Source organism: Martes martes (genome assembly GCF_963455335.1).
Source record: "Martes martes genome assembly, chromosome: 6".
NCBI lineage: Eukaryota > Metazoa > Chordata > Mammalia > Carnivora > Mustelidae > Martes > Martes martes.
In genome coordinates, this window is record NC_137893.1 from 77363811 (window position 1) to 77390008 (window position 26198).

The 26198-nt window shown below is 39.2% G+C and overlaps 1 protein-coding gene across 1 annotated transcript; it reads right to left on the reverse strand.

The window, feature by feature from the left end:
• Window positions 1-598: 598 nt before the first annotated feature.
• Window positions 599-25081, reverse strand: PKIB (cAMP-dependent protein kinase inhibitor beta; the record flags this gene model as incomplete). The annotated part of the gene is made up of 3 exons (XM_080806474.1): window positions 599-1820; window positions 7231-7407; window positions 24997-25081. 3 exons carry the CDS (start codon window positions 25079-25081, stop codon window positions 1753-1755), a joined length of 330 nt encoding a protein of 109 aa, XP_080662600.1. The 3' UTR covers window positions 599-1752.
• Window positions 25082-26198: the final 1117 nt, after the last annotated feature.

Consider the following 26198-nt stretch of genomic DNA (forward strand, 5'->3'; position numbering starts at 1 on the left):
AGCGTTTCTCAAGCTCAGCACTACGGACACGCATAGATAATTCTTGGCGGGGAGCGTCTAGCCCCAAGGATTGAATGATGCTTGGCCGCTTAGCACCATCTCTACTCTCTGCCCACCAGATGGCAGTAGCGCTTTCTCTCTATGGCCCCCACCCTGGTTGGGGCAGTCAAAAATGTCTCCAGATATTGCCAAATGTCCTTTGTGAGGCCAAATTGTCACTGTCCCGCAAGTTATAAAGCATTGTTCTACTCTTTATACTGTTTGCATAATAGCATATCATTCAATAACGCTCTGAAATAGTTTTAATGGCTATAATACATTTTGTTGAATATTAATTTAGTACTACACTGAAGATATTAATTTAGATTTTCCTATTAAAAAATTGTATTTGAGAAAACAATTGGGTTCTTTAAAATCTACCCCTCTGGCGTATGTAAGATATTAAGTTAGACTTTGTCAATGAAATAATACATAGGAGGTGATTTATACTGTAAAGTTTACTAACTTCCTCCTTTTAAATGTGTTGCCAATTTTCAGTTAGTATACTTGAGAAGATAAAATTAAGAAGATTTGTATCGGTAACAAGTTTCTTGAACAGTGAAGAGTTTATTTGATAACTATATACAGACATGGCCTAAGTCAACAATCAAATAAAATGTAACAGCATGCATATATATCTGAAAATGAAAATAAATTCATTAGCCCATTTTTTAAAAATACAGAATTTTATTATTTCCCAAAATGTCTAATAAATCAAAATTTACTAAAACTTTGGTTTTGTTTTTGTTCCTTTCAAAATATATGCTTAAATATATATTAAAAGCAAATATTTTGCTATTTCTACCTACAACGTTCACTAAATATTTAGGTATTACGTTAGCTACTTTAGGAAAGATATAAAAATGAAGGTCTGCATTCCTGAGGAAATCATTTTAGAAACAAGTCACAATACACAAAAGCCCTAAGAATAAAAAAAAAGACATTATATAAAGCAAATAGTAAAGTGTTCTGTATTATATAAGTAATATTAAAGAAAAACATATGCACACACATACACCCGAGTTAAGGAAGATAGTGAAATTCATTTAATAGTTATGTTCCATATAAACAATTTGTCACAAATTTCGTGTTCTAAGAGTTCACATGAAAAATCACAGTATGCATAGACTAGAAGCAAAATGCATCAAACAAAAACATCCTAGAGATATTTAGGTTGTCCAACTTCTGCAATTTTTCCAAATCCTTTTAGGGTTTGGGGGAAAATGGTGCATTTCTGGTTAAAAAACAAATACTCTCTATGTGTTTTTGACCATTATTCCTTCCTACCAAAAAACCATAATGTCCTAGAAATTCCATAAAGTTTTAAATGAATTGTGTTTGTTTTATATTTACTAAGAAACAAGTCATCCATTACCATAAAAATGGAATTAAAAATACATCTGGCTAAGTAAATCCAAAAGAGGGCAGTGGATTTTGTTGGGTTTATAGATAATGATACGGATTTAAGTGACCATACATTCTTAGCCTTTTCCTTGGGTGCAATTTGGAAGTAATATGCTTTTTAATAACCTACACTGGACATCATGGTTGCATTCCAAGTGAGTAGCATCACAAGAAAATTGTCTAATACACACATGTTGCTTAGGGCTACAATGTTACCATAGTTACTACCAGATCAAATATCTCAGGAATGCAGAGCCACTAAGTCTTTCAATGTACAGAAATTCAGTACTTTTGATAGTTTTTGAGCCTTCATTTTTCTTCTTTCTTTGGCTTTTCCAATTGCCTTTGTGTTGTTTCTTCATTTTTCTTTTGTACATCTAAAAAAAATAAACAATCTCATTCACTTATAGAATATAGTGAAATATATTTCATATTATACTGCAATGAAACAGTTGGGATTTCCTTTATGCACCTTAATCATTTTCTCCTTGATTCAGACACGCTTTCCCCTCAATCTAGATATGGACACTACACGAAGAAAAGAAATATGCGTTGTTTGGGGAATCTACATTCTCCTAGTTACCTTTCTCTCCGACTCTCCAGAAGCATTACATGCCAAGCAGTCTCCTGAGGTATTATTACAATCTCCATTTATAGACTGGCCCATCAAAGCACAGACAGGTTAAGTGACTTGCTCCAAGTCACAGAGCTAGTAAGCACAGAGACACAATTTGGACCTTGCTAAGTGGTTCCATAGCCCACCCCCTTAATGATCTCCCCATAGTGTATCACACTCTCTCCCACTTCCTCACACTTTCTAACTCCATTGCTCTTAGGAGATGATCTGACTTTCTACTTCACAGGGGTAAAAATATCATCCAGGTTTATCATCAGATAAAAGCTCCCTCGACTTTCTGCCAACAAACCTTTAAAACCCATTGTCTGTCCTTATTCCTACTGCCCTTCCTCCTCCTACGATGGGAAAGGTGATCCTCAGGACCAGCTACACAATTTATGGGAGCCCCGTGCAAAGTGGAAATGCGGCACCTCTTGCTCAAAAAACACGGACAAACAACTTCAAGACAGGAACAGTAGAGCATGACACCAAGTGCAAATCTCTTCCGAGCCCAGGGCCCTGTGCAACCGCACTCACCCACACCTGTGGAGCCGGTCCTGGTGCTGCTCAGACGTCCCAGGTCTATTCCTTCACGATCGGGGATCCTATCCGTCTCTGCCTCCTCAGGAAGCTGACTCTAACAATCATCCCTGCCTCCCTTTCACCTGACTCTCCCTGTCTTCCCACTCCTCATTTCCCCAAGTCACTACCAACCTCACACTAACAAAGGCCTTCTTTCAACCGCAATTCCTCTACAGACTCTCTTGTCTTTTATGCTTTAAAACGTATCATCGTTTGCTGTCTCTGTTTTAAATGGAAATGATTAAGTTTCTGCTGCTTCTCCAAAAGTGCTTACTAAAATCATCGCTGGCATCTCTGAAGTTTTAATCTGATGGACTCCATTCAGTTCTTCAACTTTCACTCAGGAAATACGTGTGAAGCATGTATTATGTGCCAAGCAGTGGAGGGGGGGCGGAATTCCAGCTCTCAGGAGACGTCTAATGAGGGATATGAGGAACAAACAGAACAGGCACAATGTGTGGTGTGTGAGGTGTCCTGAGTGCTATGGAGGAAATTAAAGAATAGGAGTTGTTGGGGCACCTGGGTGGCTCAGTGGGTTAAGCCTCTGCCTTCGGCTCAGGTCATGATCTCGGGGTCCTGGGATTGAGCCCCACATCGGTCTCTCTGCTTAGCGGGGAGCCTGCTTCCCCCCTCTCTCTGCCTGCCTCTCTGCCTACTTGTGATCTCTGTCTGTCAAATAAATAAATAAAATCTTAAAAAAAAAAAAAAGGATAGGAGTTGTCAAGAAGTCTTGGGGCCTGGAGCTTACGGCTTTACGTAGGATTGGCAGGGGAGAAAGGGCATGCGAGTGAAGACCTGAGAAGGGGAGGGGTGAGCTATGCCAGTAGCAGAGAGAGTGCTCATCCCAAGCAGAGGAAACAGCAACGTCGAAGGCATCAGCGTGCAGGAAGAAACTGCAAGTGGAACCGAAGGGAGAAAAAAGACCGGAAGATGCAGTTAGAGAGGTACCGAGAGACCTCACAGTTTAGGTGAAAAACGGCAGCTGTCTGGACAAATGTGAAAGTAGAGCTGACAATTTTTGCAGACAGATTAGATATAAAGTCGAGAGAAAGAGGGGAAACAAGGATAATCCCAAGGTTTTGGCTCTAGCCACTGGACGTGCCAAAATCCCATTCACCAAGATGGAGAGGAGACCAGAAGAGCAGGTGTCAGGGAGCGTATCTGGAGTTCTCCTTCCTGCCCATAAGTTGGAGATTCCTGTTAGACAGCCAAGCAGAGAGGCCAAGTCGGCAGATGGATTTAAGAGTGTGAAGTCTGAGGAGCTTCTGGGTAGAGATAACAAATCTGTGAGTAATCAGGAAGATGATATTATCCCCGTGAAATCAAATGATATCTCAAGAGGTGGGAATGCTGAAAGAGAAGAGGTCAAAGACTGAGTTCTGGTACCATCTAATTCATTCAGAGGCAGGGGACATAAAGAAACAACAGCAGGGAGAAGAACAGTCAGTGAAGCAGGAAGAAATCCGGGAGAGGGGAGGGTCCAGGAAGCCAAGGGAAGAGGGTGTGATTGACCAAGACACACCTGCCAGGAGATCATGTAGGGTGGAGACTAAGAACGGATCACTGACTGCATCCGAGACAGTGTCGTTTGTGATCTTGAAATAGAGGGGTGGTGTGGTGAGGATCAGAGAGAGAGAGAGACAAAGGATTTGGAGGCACGTCCACTCTAAGAGCTTTTTACCAGCTGCTCCTTCTGCCAAGACCACGCTTACTGCTGATCGTTGTGTGACTGCTGCTCCCTTCAGTTGTGATTCAAAACACACCTTTTTCATTCAGGTTTCAGTTAGGGCTGCCCTAATTTCTCAGTCTAAAGCCACGCTGTAACTCTACCCCCAAATCCTACTTAATTCTCTGATAGAACGTATCACTGTTGACATATATTTGCTTGTTGATAATTTTACTGTCCCACTGGAGATATAAGATCCATGACAGTAAGACTTTGTCTGTCTGGTTTACCACTACACTGTTAGTTTTTAGAATGGTGCTTAGCACCTGTTGGGCACTAAACTGAATGATGGATCAAATGAATAGTGACAGAGGGTATTAAGAAAAGACCCTTGTCATGTGCACCCGAATGTTTATAGCAGCAATGTCCACAATAGCCAAACTATGGAAAGAACCTAGATGTCCATCAACAGATGAATGGATAAAGAAGATGTGGTGTGTGTATATATATATATATATATATATATATATACATATATATATGTATATATATATATATATATATACACACACACATACACATACACAACGAAATACTATGCAGCCATCAAAAGAAATGAAATCTTGCTATTTGTGACGACATGGATGGAACTAGAGGGTATTATGCTGAGCAAAATAAGTCAATCAGGGAAAGACAATTATCACATGATCTACCTGATATGAGGAATTTGAGAGGCAGGGCAGGCTGTCCTGGGGGTTAGGGAAGGAAAAAATGAAACAAGATGGGATCGGAAGGGAGACAAACCTAAGAGACTCTTAATCTCACAAAACAAACTGAGGGTTGCGGGTGGGGGGGTGGTAATAGGGATAGGGTGGCTGGAAGATAGAAATTGGGGAAGGTATGTGCTATGGTGAGTGCTGTGAATTGTGTAAGACTGATGATTCACAGACCTGTACCCCTGGGGCAAAGAATAATACATTATATGATAATAAAAATAATTTTTAAAAATAATTTGTGACATTTACAGCTGTCACCCTCTGTCACTTCTTTCCGATATGTTATCAGGCATCATTGTCCTCCCTATCATGGTTATTAATTTATAAGAGATAGATTAAGACATTATGAATGAGACAAATTTTAGGGAGGTTAATTTCATGCAGGATACAGGACCTCTGAGATCCTCCAGTTCTTCTCACCTAAAAATACTTATCAAAAACACACCAAAAACCAAAGAGGACAGATCTGATGGAAACCACCTAATAACCACATAGTAATCCACCTAATAATCCCCTTTCCCTTCCCTCTAAGGGCATGTGATCTCGCTTGGAACAATCCTTTCTTTTCTTTTGCTAGTAACTTCCCTGCCCCACTCTCTTTCCATTTGTACAGATCCTCAGGGCTCCCCTCTGCTTGCTAGATAGAATGCTGCCTGATTCATGAATCCCTTTATAAGGCCAATTAGGTCTTCAAATTTACTTAGTTGAATTTTTGTTCTTTAACATATAAAAATAGTAACAACATTCTTTCAGATAACGGTCTCTTTAGTGGCCAGAATAAAATGGTGAAGACTACCAGCTCTCCCACAGAATATTTTTTTTCTCTTTCATTTAACGAGGTAATGTCAAGAATCAGTACGGTTTTGTGTGTGTGTCCGGGGAATGCAAACTTTAATTAGGCCTGTCGCACTAACAGGTAACTTAGCTTCTCTGCCTCTCTCGTTGAGGATGGCCCTTCAACAGCAACATCACATTCTGATAGCCACATTCCATTTTCAGACTTAAAAGGCCAAAACCATTACACCCATTTTTTAATTTATTTTCTTTCTTTCCCTTTTTTCATCTGATAATAGTTTGTATGGACGTAGGCACTTTTTTGCTCTTACTTGTGGGGTCTCATATGAGAAAGGCAATGACCTCTGGGAACAGGTGAGGTGTCCCTGGCCAAACAAAGACGTCCGCATTTCATAGGGATCAAACGAGGAACATCTGTAACTTTACCAGGTAACAAATCATGTCCTGAGGCAGAGGACCGAGAGCGTTCTTCTTGCACCTGCACGAACAGAGTGGGCGCGCAGCAGCTGCCAGCCTCTCTTGCCTCCTTGCAGCAGCTGCCAGCCTCTCTTGCCTCCTTGCAGCGGGAATAAATTTCTACCCATGCTAAAGTCCACCTTGGACTAGATGGGGCACAAGGCCCAGGTATCTTGGTAATGACTTGGAACTGAAATTGTCTTTAACCTCCATGAATGTTTTCTGACTAAAAAGACTTCTTTAAAACTCTATTGAAAGTATCTTTATGTTTATTTCCAGAAGACTGAACTCTGGAAGCCAAATGAACTATACGTAAGCAATGGGGAGACAAACCCAAGTTTTCCTCCATTGGTTTGACAGCTCCCCTTTGTCCTTAATTCAACTTTTCCACTGAAGAATGGTTACCTTTTATACAAATACGTGCCTTAAAGATCTCATCTTTAACTGATAATAAACTTCTTCTTAGATCTGAGGCATAGAAGGGCTTATAGAATACTATAGCAAAGCACAAGCCTCCAGAGCGGTTTGCTAAGGGATGACAGGAGGGAAACTATTTTATTTCGGAGCACTTCTCGATGAATTTTTAAGTTTATTGAGGGAAGGGATTATATTTGTTCACATTTTATCCCCGATTTCGAGTACTATGCGTGACTAGACATGTCCAACAAATACATAAATGTTCACCTTGCACATATGCATTGGGAGAGGAAAAGATAAAACTGTCACTTTCAGAAAGCCTAAAAAATGACACTCAGCCTGCAACAAAAACTGAGAGATCTTAGTCAACACGTAAGAAAAAAAAGAGCACTTATAACCAGTTATAAGAGAGTCTGCTCCAGAGGTAAGGATCGATTAAGAAGAGAGGGCTGCGGCTTCTGAGAGAACTTGTGCATTACCTTCCTTCATGGACAGGGCCTCCAGTTTGAGGGGCAGCTCTGCGGACCCGCCCATCCCGGCTGAGCCCTGGATGTCTGGCACGGCATTCCGGCGGCCAGCCCTGGCCGAAGAGGCAAAATTGTTGACCACAGACTCCACATCAGTCATTTCGGATGAATCTGTCCTCATAGCAACATCTGCAAATAGAAGGTGCACATGAAGAAGAGGATGAGCCTATTGGGAGGTAAACCGTTCACAGTGGTGGTGAAAGGCATGGCCAGGCCAAAACCGTGACAGGTGTGCGAACGGAATCATTGCTCACACCTTGCATCTATGTCTACTGCCGTGGTCCTGAAGCCTCCGTTTGCACATTCGCACATTCGCTGCCTAGACCGGGAGTGCACAGTGCGAGCCAGCTTGCTATAAATAACCCCTGAGCCGAGTAAGCCACTAGGATGCTTTAGGGGGCAGTGATCTCTTGCCTTTTGTTCTATTTTTCTGTGGATGGATCGGCCCAACCAGGGCTTGGAAGGAAATGAAAACTGACTTGTCCAGCCACTCCTGTAGAGAGCCGGCCTGCCAGGATTTGTTTGTGGTGCTTGTTCAGGCTGAAACCAAATCACTATAATTTGCAAGGCCCCAACAAAACACACTCGGCTTCTACTCCTTAGAAAAAAGAAGTTCAACTTCATCTCAAAGGCGTTGTGCCCCAGTGACAGCTGCGTATTTCGGTCTGCTCGAGTCTCAGAGCTAATTTTCAACAGCCTCATGTTCGTGTTTTGGAGAGTAGAATCTGTATCGCCTTCTCTTGCCTTTAAGTGGACCTGGTAATTACTAGTGCTTTCAGGAGCATCCTTTATCTTTCTAGTAATTGTCTCTGTGAAAGAAGTCTTAGGAAATCATTTACGGTACAGGGAGGCAGGGAGGCAGGGAGGCACTGTTTATTCTGAAACTAACCCTCTTTCATAGGTTGTTTTCTGATGAATCTTCCCTAAGAAGACAACGCTGAGTGGTATCACAAAAGCAGCAGCAGCAGGGGCAAGCATCTATGGAGAACCTATGAAGCCCTAGGCTGTCCGCCGGGCCCTGAGAGTGCAAAGGGACACTAGACTCTACGTTTTTAGGGGACTTGTGCTCTCAAAGAGGAGAAAGAAGGTATACATGCGAGGACAGATACCATCATGCCACAGAATATGCTGAGTATCAACCAAGGGATGGAGACAATCACTTATGGTGCTTGAGGGCAGAAATAGGTAAGTCTTGACCTACACAGAGCAAACCAAGCTTTTCACCATTGCTGGAAGGGAGCCCTTTCCAACTGTTTAACTTCGATTCAGGAAATGCTAAAAATAAAGTGAAATAGTCACAAAACACAGTGCGTTTCATATTAGAATCACAACTCCTTTGGTTCTGCAGACCCAAGAAACTCATGCTGAGCTAAGCGTGGGCCTCGGGAGTCCAGGAGTAGGCGAGGCTCCTTCCCCAAATAGGCGCATTTTTGCAGGAACCGTGGAAAATTTGAGAACACAGCTAGATTTTCAGACACAACTTTGGAACCAATTAGACTTCTCTCTGTTTAGTATTTGCCAACTGTCTGGCATTGACAGATAGCATAGAGTAATGTAAAGAGCACTGGACTGTTAGTCAAAAAGAATTTCATTCCATTACAGGCTTGCAGGTGATACTAATTCATTTAATTTCTCTGAGTCACAGTTCCTCCCTGTGTAATGGGTGTAAAAATATTAGCCTGATTCACAGTATTCTTGTGAAGAACATATAATAACATATATAATAACATATAATAAGATATAAGATATAAGAACATATAATAAGATAAATAACATATAAGAACATATAAGAACATATAATAAGATAAAGCATATTGAAATGCCTCATAACTCTAAAACCATGTTTGTTTATTGGTATCATCATTCACGTTGCAAAGTGTTATTTACTCCACTGCCATTCTATGTATCCCTTTAATCCTACCAAGAAACATCTTCATAGTGGAAGACCACTTAAGTTTCCTAAGAGGGAAACTAGGTTTATTCAATTCAACATGAACATTTTTATATCTATTATCTCATTTTAAACCTCCTAATAACCCTATGAGGTAGTAAGGAACAACCCTCCCTACATGGATACGGAGCCCAGGGCTCAGGGAAGTTAAATGATTAACTGGGAGTCGCACAGCTGCTACTATAGCACACAAGCAAGCAAATCTGGTTTCACGTCACTGTTAAGGCACGATGGATTACTACAAAATTATCTTTCCAAATCCCTGTGATAGGTATAGACAGACATACAATAGCTATTTTTGATTCTGTCCTTCATTACTCTTTAAATAGGGAAAATTATGTATATGCATATGTATATACGTGTGTGGGTTTGTGAGGGAGAGAGAGAGAGAAGGAGAGATTCCCTATCTCTTCACAGGTATTCCTTTCTGGCTTAAATGTTTAGTTATCTACAATACATGAATGTCAGTTATAGAGCTCTTCTCTATAGTTCGTGAGAGGTGCCTGACACCAAGTTTGGAAAGAGACCCCATTCACAGGTTTCCAGTGTGGCCTCAGCCAGTTAACAGCATATCAGGAGCCACGGCCATGATCAAATGTTTATTTCTATGGAGCACTCTCCTGTGTCACACAAATAAGTTAACTATGCTAAGACTCGAGGACCAGTTCTATGAATATTTTGATGACTGCTGACCTGAGAGTCTAAAATCTTAAAGTTGAAGATAACAACACATATAAAGATATTAAGATATGCTATTTAGAATACTTAAATGCTATATATTTTATATTAAATGAAGTGAGGAAACTTCTTTAGTAAGATGGTCTATGTTAAAGAAGTATTGAATTAGCATTTGTATATCAAAAGGGAACTTCCAAAAGTTGGCCTGTAGAGTAGACCATTAACATGGAAGAAGAAATTCTGGTCTCCAAGTTTATTTCAAGGCTTCTTGGCTACTGGCTGCTATTTTAGAAGTTTTTGTTTTTACCTTTACATTAGTACTTCAGACATGGTCTTTCTAAATGACTCATTTTTTGTCTATTAGTGTTAGAAAATAAGATCATCACAAAACTCTCTAAAAGTTTGTCAAAGTTATATCTGTTAACTACCATTTTAAGATCAGAAACAGAATTGGATGTGCAGGGAGGCCAAGCCACGAGAGCCTGCTTTACCCCGGAGCTTTACTTCGTCATTTCAAAGCTCTCCCTCTTCCCAGGATGCTCTTCCTTTCAGAGCCTGCCACTGACACCAGGGCTGAGTGACCAGGATGCCAGGCTCCTCCACAAAAGAGCAGTTCACCCAGCCTGGCCCTCCAGGGCTGTGGGGAGAGGGAGATGTCTGCTGTGAAAAGTCATCTCATCTTCCTGAGAGAATGTGTCCATGACTTCACTGCGTGGCGGGAACTCTGGAACCCACAGGGTGATTCTCAAATGGGCTCTTCTGATTTCCCAGGCAAGGAGATTTAATGTAGTACTGGAAATAATCTAAAAGTCTGTGAGGGAAGAATGGTTGAATAAACTATGTTATATTATGGAACATTATACAGCTATAACGAATGTGTTAAGTTTAGTTAGATCTACCTACAGAGATGTATCCATGACACATTGCAAAATGAAGCAAATTTTAAAAGTAACACAGTGTGGGGGAGGGGAAGTAATGAATGCAATATGATCTCAACTTTGTAAAAAGAATAAAAAACCCTAGTTGAAAATGTAAGAGAGAACAAGAAGAATGTTAACCATTTGTTGGTACTTCCTTACATATGTTAACTTGTAATAATGAGCATATATTATTATCGTAACTTAAAAGTACTGAAATACAGTCACCTGACAAAATTAAGAATACACAGATATTCTAGCACAGAAAGTCTCTAAAAGTCACACTTTGACAATTTAACTGAAAATAGTGTATCTGTAAGTGTAAGTTTCTTCCTGTAACAAAGAGTCATCTTACCTGCCTGTCATTATTGTCCTATGCAACATTGATTACATATGTCTGATTTTTGTTTAGAGGGATGATTATATACATTGTAAAAGAAGATTTCAAAATGGAGCAAGCAAGCCTAGTTAAGAGAGTCTCCTTTAAGATAGGGTTGTTAGGGGGCGCCTGGGTGGCTCAGTGGGTTGGGCCTCTGCCTTTGGCTCAGGTCATGATCCCAGGGTCCTGGGATCGAGCCCCGCATCGGGCTCTCTGCTCAGCAGGGAGCCTGCTTCCTTCTCTCTCTCTGCCTGCCTCTTTGCCTAGTTGTGATCCCTCTCTCTCTCTGTCAAATAAATAGATAAGATCTTTAAAAAAAAAAAAAACAGAAAATAGAGTTGTTAGGAGGCCATAAGAGGAGAGGAATTTATGCACATCCTCAACAGAGAAACTATGAAATTTCTCTTAAAATTTTATTTATTTTTTTGACAGAGAGAGTGTGAGAGCACAAGTAGGCAGAGCACCAGGAGGGAGAGGGAGAAGCAGACTCCCCACTGGGCAGGGAGCCCCATGCAAGGTTCTATCCCCCAGTACCCTGGGATCACAACCTGAGCCAAAGGCAGTCACTTAACCAACTGAGCCACCCAGGTGCCCGAACTTTCTGAGCTTTTAAGCCAGCTGCAAGCCCTCAGCCTGGACTTAACTTCCTCCTCACCATGGCAACTGGATCACCCGTGGTGCTTCACTTCTAAAGGAGCCAATTCGGTTTAACAAGCTTCAGTCCTTCATTTGCATATACAACCAATCCCAGTTATTTTTTCAATTCCTCTTTTGCACAGAGGACGACCTAAATGAAAGCTACACTCCTATCCTTCCATCTTTATATCTCTGCCCCCACTTTGTCTTCATTGGAACACAATTTAGGTGTCTACCTGAATCTGTGTTTCCCGAATTGCAATTCTAATTGCCCAAATAAACGTCTGTTTGCTTTAATTTTCGGTGAATCCTTTCTTGGTCAACGTTATAGGGAGAGAGAACTGCTCTCTTCAAATGCTTTGTAACATAACCCATAGAAAGATGAAGAAATAGTACTAATAAATAAACACAGAAGAGAGATTAACTTCCAAGTTCTTCTAATTTTCTGGGCTTGAAAAGCTAATCATGTTTATGTTTGCTAACTAAGGCAGCTGACTCACTAGCAACTCTTCCTCTTTTTCTTCTACAGAATTAGTAGGGAGTCTGGATGAGTTCTGCTTTGTCAACTGTGGATGATTACAAGAGTGGAAACCATTTGGACATTTGGAGATTTCACAGAAGTCCTTGCATGCCCCTAGCAAGGTGATGTAATTTTCATCTCTTTCATCTCTTTTGGAAATACACAATTTTCAAGGTGCCTTAGCAAAAGCCCATTACCCAGTCATATAGACACACATGCCAGTATCTGCAGCTCTGTCATATCGAAAATGCAACATCAGCATGAAGAGGATAAACATGTTCAAGCTAAATGAAGCACCGGAAGAATACCTATCTATAAGACATGCGTACTTATATCCACGCATGTAGGTATGCACGTGTATTTATGTATATAAAAACACTGGCCAGCTCCCAGTGAGCTAAGAAAGGAGTGTGTTAGTAGGTTAAAAGTATAATCAGGAACTAAAGTTTGTGCAGCTTCTTTCTCTCCTAGCTGAGATGTTCCAGCCTCAGAGCTCACACTCACTCTCTTCTCAAGTTCCCTTACTTGAAGCGGAGACTGCAAGGAGCTGGTTACCCTTTCTCTCATCTCTGGATCCCTATCACTCACTTCACCTCCTACAGTGAAACTCATTCTGCTTGCATGACTTGAAATAAACTTCTTACCTGTTCATCAGTTCCCTGGAGGTGTGAGTCAGGCTCTCTGAAAAAACACTTAAAGTAACAATGAAGAACATGTATTTTGGAAAATTCATGCTTTTCCTGGTCATAAGAAAGAGAGGATGAGATAGAGCGAGACACAGACTGGTCTCCGTTGATGTCTCTCTCTCTCTCCAGGTTTCAGCACCTTAATACCTCATGCTATATTTCTTCAGTTCTCTGCCTACAGCTCCTATTTTGCAAGATTTTCTGTTCTGGAGGACGAAAACTTCTTCCAAACAAGGTCAGAGAAACCTAGTAATTGCCTCTTAATGTGGACCAACAAAAACAGATAATTATTTATTCATCCAGTCGACATTTATCAAGCTCCTGCTAAATTATTAAGTGCCAGGCCCTGTGCTAGGCCCACAAGCTACAAAGAGGAACCCACAGTCTGGTGAGATCAAACACATTCTAATCTTTTCAGTAGCTTTCCTGACCTCAAATCCTGTTCTTTGAAATAAAGTAAAAGTATCCACCTCTAAAAATGGGAATCCTAACACATCTACTCACCTAAGTACTAAGACCATTTTAGGCTAAACAGAGCTAACATGAAACATATGCCTGTATAAAAATGATTTTTTTTTAACTTAGATACCTTCTTCTTTTTTTTTTTTTTTTGTAATTCCTCCACATAGGGAGTTTCTGTGCCTCAAGTACAAGCCAAAGGAAATTCAATTTCTTGTCTGTTGACACATATATTATTTTTCATGCTTAGACTCTTTCCTGATAATGATTTAAACATAAACAAATGATTAAACCCTTCAATATACATTTGTAGGCCCATGAAAGCTATTTCTACCGTGCAGAATTTTTGGACAACTGAAACCTGTAAAATCCTAAATATAAAAGCAAATTGACTTTCCTATAATCTTCCAGATAAAGTAATTCACATATCTGAATACCCTTCTGACACAGTAACATTGTTACGCTAAGACAGGGTCGCTTAGAATAATAATGCGGACTGATGTGGATAAAGATAAGAACCTCAACTTTACTAAGCACTCAGCCTCCTTGAGTGGTGGGGTCCACATTTAACTGGTACTGCTACGTTTTCATTTCCTGCTAGAAAAACTTACCGGAAACACACCCTCCATCAAGGATTATAGGGAGTTCGCTTGCCACAGGCCTCCCTGTACCCCTTGCAGCTTCCCCCAAAGACCATTCCGTGCAAATGGTATAGACCCAGACACTTGAGTGATTTACCATAACGCAGCCAGTTTGTGTCAAAGTCTTTTCTAAGTCCAGACAGTCCTCTTTCTGCCATTATCATGACTCCCCCTGCTCCTCTCCAAAACAGATTTCCCTAATCAGTACATTAGCAGTACATTATCTTGGGTAGCACATCTGTGCATGTGGGTGTTATGCATGATGGGTGGTATCCAGGACACACAGTGATATTTTCAGTTCTCCTTTAGATGAACGTCATTCTAAATGGTTGTAAGTTGTAGCAGAGCATCCCTCCTATCTTATGTCTGACGTAGTTTTGGCCTTTTACTTCCCACCTTTCTATTTCTATCTTTCTGAGTGATCAGAACTGAGACCACTTAGCTTGAATTAGAACGAACTGTTCTCATTTTTCCCCCCACTTTACCTCACACCCTGCCTGTACTCCTTCATTCTCACGTATTTCTCACATTCTCCTTTCCATTCAAGGGACACAAATATCGTGTTTTCTTATTTTATTAAGGTACTGCAGGCTACTAAAGGAAGTACTTGTATTCAACTCAGAACGTACCTATTTAACACCAACTGTGTGCAAAGCACTCTGCTGCTTGCCACAGTAAGGATTTCCCTTGCCTCAGCTGGAGACCTGGCCAGGCAGCTCTGGGACACGAACAGGGGAGGGAGTGGTTAGTTCCGAAAGAGAAGAGGGGGCAGAGCGGCAGAGGGGGGTCCCAGAGAAAGAGCGAGCAAATTCCAGCAAGAGACTGCTCTCAGATCATCCACTTCTCATCTTCGCTTTCTCCAACCGTTTTCGGACACAAAGTCTTCTTAGATTTCAAAAGAGTCACAAAGTTTCTCCAAGCTCACAAAAGCCCAAGAACTGAATTTGCACTACTGGGAAAATGAAATAATTCTGAGGATCCTATGGTTTGCGTGCACCACTCCCATGTCAGAGTGAACACAGTCTGTCTGTGCAGGGGGGTTCAAAGGAAGTTCTAAGAAGTCAGTTCCTTTTTTAATGAGACGGTGGTTTTAAAATGTCAAGTGACTTTTGATGACATCAGTAGGAAGGAGGAAAAGGGAAGTTAATCTGACCAACATGGTCATGGTAGAAATGCCTTTGTACCCCTTTACCTACTACCTGGCTGACACATAGTTATCTAATAAATTCAATAAATACTGAATTAATAGCTGATATCTATAAATTTTGGGCAGGCAACCATACCTAGTGATAGTGCTTTTAATTATTAATATTCTCAATAAAGACTGAAAGTTCAGTTAATCAAATATTAAAATGAATTTTATCACATTATCAGTAAAGTAGCTTTGGGGGCAGGATGTAGCCTAGTGGCAAATACAATGCTTTGCCCGTGTGGGTAACATTAACTGTCACATGCAGAGCAGAAGTTAATGCAGAAACTCTTCTGGAATCACCCTCCCCCAAGGCATCTGAATAGTTCCACTCCTCAGACATCGGGTCTCTCGAAGGGATTCATAAACATTAAACTGAACAGACTCCCCTACCAAAGTCAGGTAGACACAATTCTATCAGCTTTCCCTCGTACAAATATGCAGTCCTCTAACACTTCATTTTTTTTTTAAAGATTTTATTTATTTGACAGAGAGAGAGAGATCACAAGCAGGCAGAGAGGCAGGCAGAGAGAGAGGAGGAAGCAGGCTCCCTGCCAAGCAGAGAGCCCGATGATCCCGATACTGAACTCGATCCCAGGACCCTGAGATCAAGACCTGAGCTGAAGGCAGAAGCTTAACCCACTGAGCCACCTAGGGGCCCCAGTCCTCTAACACTTTAAATAGCCCAGATCCTATAGTTTTAACTCATTTTTTTTAACTCTTTTACCATTTTCATTCTCAACAAGGGGGAAAACAGAGCCTTTTATCCTCTGGGCTTATATTCTTTGCCTGAGATTATTATTGAGAGTGGTACATCTATGACAAAAAATAGTTCCATAATTTTTCTTCAGTGTAAAGGCCATCTAAAGGAATAGCGTAAGCTTGGACAATTTATTATTTTTTAAAAAATATTTTATTTATTTATTTGACAGAGAGAGAGAAAGAGAGCACAAGGAGGCAGAGCGGCAGGCAGAGGGAGAGGGAGAAGCAGGCTCTCCGCAGAACAGGGAGCCCTATGTAGGGCCAGATTCCAGGATCCTGGGCAGGCGTTTAACCAGTGAAGCCACCGAGGCACCCCAAGCTTGGACACTTTAAACTGCATGCTTTTATTTCAGGAAATTTTTATAACTTGTATATGCTTATCTGTCTTCAAAAGGAAAAATACAGTGATACAAAAGAACTAATTTTACTAATGTATACAAATTTATATATATTTGTGTGTGTGTGTGTGTGTGTGTGTGCGCGCGCGCGCGCGCGCGTGCTCGTGCGCACCATATTCATCAAAACTATTCCTTTAGGAAGCTACACATGTATTCCACCTCTTAAAATATTTTCGTGATTTCATCAGTGCAACCCACTTTATACTCTTATATAATATAATGGAAGAATAATGCTACATTTAAAACATAACATTATATTTTATAGTAAACTGTTTTAGTTAAAAACTATCCCAACTGATCACCCATTTTTTGGTACTGAAATGACTTCAGGTTTTTCCCAAAGCTTCCTTAAGTAATTTAGATTTGCATATACTCAAAAGAATTCTATTTTGAGATTTCAAAGCAGAGGTTTGAGCAATGACAGCATTACTGAGCTACCTTAATATATCCTTGGAATGGCTGCCCTTAAATTAGTCCTCATATTTATTAAGCAGTCCAAATGGCGCAATGGAAATTTTGGTCACCTAAAAATGAGCATGTAGCGGAATCTTGCATTGCCTTCTAATAAACTTGCAACTTTCAATAAGACATTTAACTTCTCTGTTAATTAAGTTTCCACATTTATCAGAAGTAGAATTAATATTACCTATTTTACTACCTTGGAACCCAACAAACTAATGGATATAAATGTGCTCAGTTAACGACCACACAAATGAAATTTGTTTAGAAATCGATCGTATTAATTCATAGGCACTATAATAGATTATCATTATAAACATTGATTATCCTGTTAAAGTAGGCTTTTCCTTTGGCTCTAGAAACAGCCTCTGACATTGTAAGTTATAAAGACAAGAAAAGATTAACACAGAGATATTTCTGGAAATTTGGTGTTTAAGGGGGGAAAAGAGCATAAAAAATTACATTCTGCCCCCCGAAGCCCTTCCAAGTTGGCTACCTTTCTGCAGTATCTGTTCTAGATAAGCCACCTGTCACAGAAGACCAAAACTCCCTTACACCATTCATCATGGCTTCTCCCTAAGGGTGAACATTTTGTGCAATTCCAGCAACAAACCATGTTTAAGTGTTTCATTACTAGTTAAGATGTGATTGGAATTCTCAATTTCTTCATGACACCTGAAAAACAATTCTTAATCTGAGTAATAACATAACGACACTATATGGTGAGGAAAGAAGAATCACAAAATTCGTGAGACAATTCTGCTTTCTCAGTATTCACTATTTCTTCAGCCCATTTGAAATAGTGTCTTCTCCCTGTTGCTCCTAACCTCCCTTAACTTGCTCTACTTTCCCTTGGCACTTAGCAACTTTAACGTATATTGTAACTTGCTGTGATTGCACTGCTACCTACTGACTATCTCCCTCTACTACAATGTAAGCTCCATAAAGGCATAGGTTTCTGTAGGCACAGGTTTCGTAGGCATAGGTTTTTATAGGTTTTTTACTGATGTACCCACAGCACTAAGTCATGCCTGTCATTCACTCAGTAGCTACTCTGATACAGAGTTTGTTTACTGAATGAAACAATTATCCTTCCTTGTCTCTCTTTCAAAAGGAATTATTTTCTTTTTGCATATGAAAATAATATATGCTCCTTGTTGGGGAAAAATGATAATTTTTCTGGAAGGAAAAAAAGGAAGTTGCCTTTTACGCATTATCCAGTGACAGCACTACTATAATTCTTGCACATATCCTCCCAGACTTTTTTCAGCATTCACATACATAGATGTACCAAATATCATACATGTCTGTATTTTGAAGTTAGAATATATTTATTTTATATCATTTTTTCCTATTTTCTATAAATCATTTGATCATATCTCTTAAAAATATAATTGTTTTCAGGCCAACACAATTCTGAATTTTTAAAGTTTGAAAAAAGAAAATTTTCTAGAAACTTGAGAAAAGAAAATTCTAGAATTTTCTAGAAATATGCCCTATATTCTAGGGCATATACCAATTATTTAAAATAGACAGAGCCACGAGCTCAAACATGAAAAACATGACTGAGGACTGAAATCATTCACAAACCTTTCCTTAATTAAATTGGATAAAGTTGATTTATAGGTAAGATGCTTTTTTAAATGTAAACAACTTAAAAAGTTCCAGTAATGTCTTTTTCTCCTATTTCATCAAAATAAAAAAAAAAAATTCTTTGGGCTGTCTTTTAGTCCCTTTTTGAATAGATTTCATTTTCATCTCTTTTTTTTTTCTTCCAACTGAGAAAAATGAGGAAATGATTGGGCCTTTTCAAGCTCTGATTTGTTTCCTAAGTTCTTTTCAGTATTTTATTTTTCTTTGCCAAAGAAGAAACCATTTTAGTGTTTCATCAAGCAAAAAATTCAATCAAAATCACAGTAGCAAAAATTTTTAAGCTGTTTTGAGGATTTTCTGGGTCATATAGGCAAAAAAAAATTCCCAACCAAATAGCGAGTAACTTCAGAAAGAAAAGTTATACCATTGAAATATTTTTGTTCATCAAATTATGTATATTGATGTTTGTCTACAATTAAGTTAATAGAAGTGAAATTATTTATATGGGTGCATCTAACTTTTTACAAAAGCCTTTTGAAAAAATAATACATTCTGTTACTACGTTTCTTTAATATTATGTCAGTTCATTAGAAAAAAATGAATCTTCATGAAAAATGGTATCTAAAATATATTCAATAGGCATAATAAAAAAGTTCAAAGCCAGTATATACAATAATTCTCAAAACAGTTGCACAGAAAAACATGATAAGGGAAATATCCCAAATTTTAACAGTAGTTCTTTGTGAGTGGTGTTATTATACATGATTTCCATTCTCTTGTTTAACTTTGCATTTTCTAAATTTCCTATGATGAAGATTTTCATTATGTGAAAAAAGGCATAAGCATGTGTTGAACACACACCATTTTAAATCACTTTAGTGAGATACAGCGCAAGTGATTCTGTACCGTGGGGTGATCAATACTATCTTCATTTTGAAGGTAAGAACACTGAGGATCATAAAAATGAAATGATTTGGCTAAGGAACGGAGCTAGCAAGTGACAGAGGCAAGACCAGAGCCCATTCCGTCTGACTCCTCATACATTGCTCCTTCTATTACATCTCACCAAATATTTGTTGAACAGAGACTCAGCCTTCATTCAGACAACTGTTATTGAGCATCCTTCATTCAGTGCAAGATACTAGAGAAATAAGACCGAACGCTGTAATTACCAGAGTGGACACACACCAAAAGCATAATGCATGGTCTTTACTCTGAAAAAGTACGTGACCTCACTGTACAGATGAAATACATGTACATGAAAGGGAATGTAAAAACAGAAGTCCACATATGATATATCCATGTAAATGGTATAATGAAAAACACTATAGAAGTATAAAAGGGAAATGTCTATTGAATTTCGGTAATTAAAAGAGACTTAGAAGCTATAGAACACACGTCGGACCCTAATATCTGGGAGGGGTTCATACAGATTAAAAAAAAAACAAACATGAAAGATTTACCAAGCCAGGGAAATAATTTAAGCTAACTCATGAAGAAGTGAGTATACAAAGCAACTTCTAAGTAAAGGAAAAGGAAATATCTAGCTCTGATGGAATGTTAAGCCATATAGAGTTGGAAAAATAAGCTGGAGCATAGTCATCACTGGAACCCAGATTGCAAAGAAAATGAATGCCATTTAAAAGGAAATCGTGGGGGCACCTGGGTGGCTAGTTGGTTAAGTATATTCCTCACTCTTGATTTCAGCTCAGGTTGTGATCTCAGGGTCGTGAGTTCAAGCCCTGTGTTAGGCTCCATGCTCAGCAGGAAGTGTGCTTTTCTCTCTTCTCTCTCTCCCTCTCCTTCTGCTCCCACCCCCAACCACCCCTCACATATACAAGCTCTCTCTCTCTCCCTCAAAAAAATAAATAATCTTAAAAAAGAAAAAAAAAAGGAGATTGTGTTTGTCCCTCTGAGCACTGAGGAACCATGAACATTTCTAGGTCACATAATAAAAGTATGCATAAGATGCATTATGTGTAAATAGAGACTACTGTGAAGGAGTATTGTTCGAAGGCTATTAAAAATGGAAGTTCTGTAAGCAAATCCACTGCATGAGTGATATGCTGATTATAAAATTTATATGTAAATGCAACATACCCAAGAATAACTTCTTATTTAAAAAGGAAGTAAAAAGGTAGAAGGACTTACAATGAGGACTCATTATAAAGTTTAAGGACTTAGATCATCAGATATAAAGATTCATTACAAATATTAGGTATTAAGATAGAGTGGCATTCTTCAAGGATAAATAGCATAATAGAATAAAATAGAGATTCCAGAAATAGACACATATACATATGGGTCCTTGATTGCTGAAAAAAGCAAAGCTAGTGATGTGGTCACTGAACCATTGCTGGTGATCTTCAAGGATTCACAGAGAGGAAACACCAGAAAACTAGATATTGACATTGATGGGAAGATTGTTCATTATGGAAAAAACAGATGGGGCTTGTAATAATTTGTGACAAAATTCTAGGATTATTAAATAAGTGACTTCAAGTTATGGTGTCTTCCCTTGAATTTTGTATTTAAATATTGTTATATAGGTAAGTTGAAAGAACAGTGTGTAACCTCCATTTGATTTCAAGAATTGTTAACAGCTATATTTACTCTCTCTCTGTAAACATACACACAATTTTTGTCAGTCATTTGAAAGGAAGCTTCTGATATAACACTCACATCAAATATTTCAGCATGTATTTAAGAACTACTGTCTTCTTTATATCCATATTACCACTGTATTTCCATGACATTTTTTTTAATATACATTGCAATTCTGAGATAATTCCCCTTTTCCCTTAAAGTATAGCTTTTAGAAATTCCTTTGGGGAAACCAATGGTTTTGTATGTCTGAAAAGATCTATTTTATCCTCATCTTCATACACTATTCTAGGTTGAAGTTACCTTCTCCAGGCACTTCACAATATTAACATACTTTATTCCATTTTTGTTGTTAAGAAGTTGCTGAATACGATAATTTTATGTGGCAACTTGGCTCAGCCATAGGGTTCCTAGTGTTTGTTCAAACAATATTCTGGGTATGTCTGTAAGGGTATTTCTGGAATGAACATTTGGGTCAACGGACTGAGTAAAGAAGATTGTCTTCTCCAGTGTGGATGGTCATTGTCCAATCCACTTAATTCCTTGATATAATAAAAGACTAAGTAAGGAAGAATTTTCTCTCTCTGCCTGTCTCAGGCCCCAGCTAGGGCATCAGTCTCTCTGCTGTCTTTACACTCAGCCTGGGACTGAAACTTAAACCATCACTCTTCTGCTTCTCAGGCAATTCAGACTTGGAAGGGAACTATACCATTGTGTCTCCTGGGTGTCTAGCTTGCTGACTACAGACCTTGGAATTTCTCAATCTCCATAATAGCATGAGCCAATTCTTTATAATAAATATATACCCGATTGATTCTGTTTTTCTAGAGAACCCTGACCAATACACTGATGGTATAATTGGTATACCATTTTGGTATAATGGTATACCATTTTTGGTAGTTTGTGGAGTCTATTTTTCTAGCCTATTTTGAGGATTTATCTCTTTGGTGTCCTGAAATGTCATACAAGGTGCCTAAGAACCTTTTTTTTTATCCTTCTTAAGATTTGTTAGTATTCCTGAATTTAAGACTTTCATTGATTCTGGAAAATTCTCAGGTGGTATTTATTTGAATACCACTTTAATCCTTTATTATTTCCTTGGGAATTCCAATTAGACACATGAGACAGACAGTCTATTAACCATGTCTCTCAACCTTTCATAGTTTCCCTTTCTTTCGTTTCTCTGTGCTATATTCTGCGTAATGTCTTCAGACCTATCTTCCCATTCACTAGTTATCGCTTCATCTATGTCTAATCTGCTACATAAACTACACATCAAGTTTTAATCTATATTTTCCATTTATAGACAACCTGTTTTGCTCTTTTTCAAGTCTGCCTCACTGTATTATATTTTGTTCTTTATTCACACATAACTTAAATACCCTCATTTATCTTTTCAAATATATTGTTTATTTTTTTTATTTTTATGAATAATCCTAATATCTGAATTCTTTAGATACTGTGATTGTGTTGTATAATCTGTAAACTGTATAATCTAAACTGTAATTATGTTGTATAATCTATAAACTGTATAATCTATCTCATTGTGGCTTATTTCCTTGCATGTTTTATGATTTATGGTTATAAACTTACATTTTTTAAAAACTTTTTCCTTGAAATTACCTGAGACCCTAATTAAAATGTTTTCCTTTATACAGGCTCCGAATTTGCCTCTACTGGGGTCTGGGAGCACTACCAAATTGGTTAGCCTTAAATTCTCAGCATGAAAATTTTCACACTACAAAGTTGCAAACCTGCAACCCCTTATACTAAGTGATCAGGAGAATTTTCCCTCCTTTTCCACACAAGTCAAGGACAAGACTGGCAAGTATCCATACTGTTTTCCTTTGAGGGTTAGGGTTTTGTCACATTGTCGCTGGACTGAGTATGTCACCCTTCAATAGCCCAAGCCTTATACTAGGGACTTAATTTGATTTCCCAACTTGAGTGGTTCTTAAGTTTCTTTCCTTGTTCCCAGGGCATGGCTTTTTAAAACAGAAATTGTGAATTACTGGGGAACTCAGGGAACTGAGTACACCATTCACATGCCTCTAGATTTGTGATTTTTCATTGTTCTGGGATTATGACAAATAATCTTGTCACCATGAGCATCCATTTTAAAAAGTTTTGGAAAGGGGGCACCTGTGTAGCTCAGTCAGTTAGGTGTCTAATTCTTGATTTTTGTTCAGTCATGATCTCAGGGTCATAAGCAAAAGCCCTGCAGAGGGATCCATGATGGGCATGGAGTTTGCTTCAGGTTCTCTCTCTCCCTCTCCCTCTATCCCTGCCCCTAGCATGTGTGCATGCTCTAAATAAATAAATAAGTAAAATCTTTAAAAAAAATTTTTTTAAATATATCCTACATTGCAGAGCATTGTGTACTAGGGCTTTCTAAAGGACATTAAGTTTTCCATTATTTTACAAAAGGGAGTTCTAGTTAAGTTTCAATATTTTTTTTTAAATAATGCTCACTGTCTTGTTTGATGGTATAGTGGTGGAGACAAAGGGGTTTTATTTTATTTTTATATTTTAAGTGATCTCTATATCCAACATGGGGCTCAAACTTGTAACCCTATGATCAAGAGTTGGATTCTCTACCAACTGCACCAGCCAGGTGTTCCTCAATGATTTTTGTATCCAAGTAATAGCAAGATACGCATTTTATTCAGTCAAAAAACAGATGTGCAATGATATAAATGCATTATTCTTTAACAGAACTGATTTTAATTCACAGATCCCTGTTTTCCCTTCAGAGAAGAAAACAGTCTTGTGATTTCAAGTGTAATCATTCATTTCCACATTAAAATTTATTCTCTCTGGGGTAAATTTCCAACCAATTCACAATCATACACAGAATTCATTTCTCCATGTGATGTAAAGCCTAAAATTAAGACTCAATATTATATGCTGCCTTGACATATGGTAAAATTGGGAGGGCTTCAAATAGCCTAAATATAAAATTTCCCCTCCCCACTCTGTTCTCAAGGATAAGGTATGCTAGCCAAACAATCAGATGGACCAGGCACAGTTCCTATTTATCCTTTTGCAAGCCTGTGGAATATTCCAACCAAACCAATCATATCATCTTGTAAGAACCAGGAGGCACCACACACTCCTATTACTACAAAGTCTGCCTCCTATTGTCCTCGGTTGGTTACTCTGTGTCTAAATACAATCCCTGTGAAGCCCTGCATGGCCTTCAGTATCTTTCTCCCTGAGCTATAAATACATGTGACTAAAAATATGCTGTCAATCTCATCTGTTCAGTGACAAGTGCTGAATGTTTAGCTATTCCCATATCCACAGGGCAGGAATCTCTCCCTTACCAATGGGGTGAATAAGAAACCACTGTGTCCCAAACCACATGACATGCTCCACCAGGACTGAGGACACCTGGTCAGCCTCAATTAACTGCTCTTGGTTAACTAAACTGATTCTGTGATATGGTAAGGCTGCCTTGGGAAGGAATAGCTAATTGCTGGCAGATCTGGGCTATGTCCTGTGTGGTATTCTGTTGTCTTTGCTAGGTGTTGCCATCACTTTCCATCCTAAAACTCTCTTGTCCCCAAGAGGAGAATTGTTATTTAGTGCATCCTGCTATAACCTGGTGATGTCAGGTTTAGTCTGTTTGGCAGGTCGTCTTTGCTTACCAAGGATCAGCCTAAGTCACTGTGTCTGGCCTGGTGACTATCATCAGCTGCTAGGGAAGCTCTACAGACATCGTAATTGTGCACCTCTGGGACAGGCCCACAGATAGCCTTTTGTGAGATTTGTGGAAAGAAAGGAGATCACCACCCCATAGAGAATTAAGCATGGCATCCCAGTTGTTCATGCAAGGGTAGTGACCTTGCTGGTTTCCTGTGCTGCTGCTCCCCTTGCCACTGTTGCTTGCGCTCTCCTGACCCTCAGGAGTATCGAGGTGCACATCCATCTTGGCCTGTGGCCCAGGGGCTGGTGAAAAAAAAAAAGGTAGGGGGAGGAAGGAACATTGGTACTCAACTGCTCTCCCAAAACAAAACTCGCAGCCAATGTACCTAGGTTTTGCTCAGTATTCCTGCCTACCAACACACCAAAGGGCTAATCTTGCAATCATTGGCCTTATGGTCTCCATCCAAGCCATAGACAAAATGAGTTTACTGGATATGAACCTTGATTCCAGGAAGACTGGAATTCCCTGGACAAAGAGGTAATCCCCAACAAAGGAGGCTACCAAGCTCCTGAAACTTTCCCCATAAATACCCTGAAGGTGTGCACTATAGGTGATTGTGCAGACAGAAACTGAAAGCTGCAACTTTACATGGCTAAAAACCTAAAGTATTTCAAATTTGTGGAATTTGAACAGAGGGAAAAAAAAAAAAAAAGAATTCCACATGACAGAGGTGGTGGGGCCACAGCAGAGGAGGGTTTTGATCCAACAAACCTGGTAGTAGACCCACAACTCTTCCTCTACACACCTCTGCTCCCCATGTTTCTGTTGCAACAAAGATCCTAATCCTCCACAAAACACCCACGGCACCCTTGTGGTATCATGAAGGGGTTAATTCAAACTGAATTTAAGCCCATGGTCTATAAACCAACTACTGCTATTGGGAATGTCCCCAAACCTGACGATACTGATTTGAGGTTCTCTGGGGGAAGAAACTTATAAATATGATAGTAGAGAGCACCATTCCCCACCTCACCCTCATTCCTCACCTATATCCAGTGACCAAACAATAATAAGATAAATAAAAAAAAGAAAAGAAAGAAAGAACCCTGAATACAGGGAGAGAAAACCAACAAGAAACAACTTAAAACAAAGGTCCATAATTTGACCTCACTGGAAATCCAAAATTTACTAGAAACATTTATATAGCAAAAGATAAAAGGACACTGATTTGTGTGCCTTTATAATCTAGATTCTGAATTAATTTTCTAAAGATTTATTTATTTATTTAAGAGAGAGAGAGAGAGAGAGAGAGAAAGAGAAAGAGAGAGGTGAGGGAGGGGCAGAAGGAGAGAATCTCTAAGCAGACCCCCCTGCTCTGCCTGGAGCCCAACATGGGGTT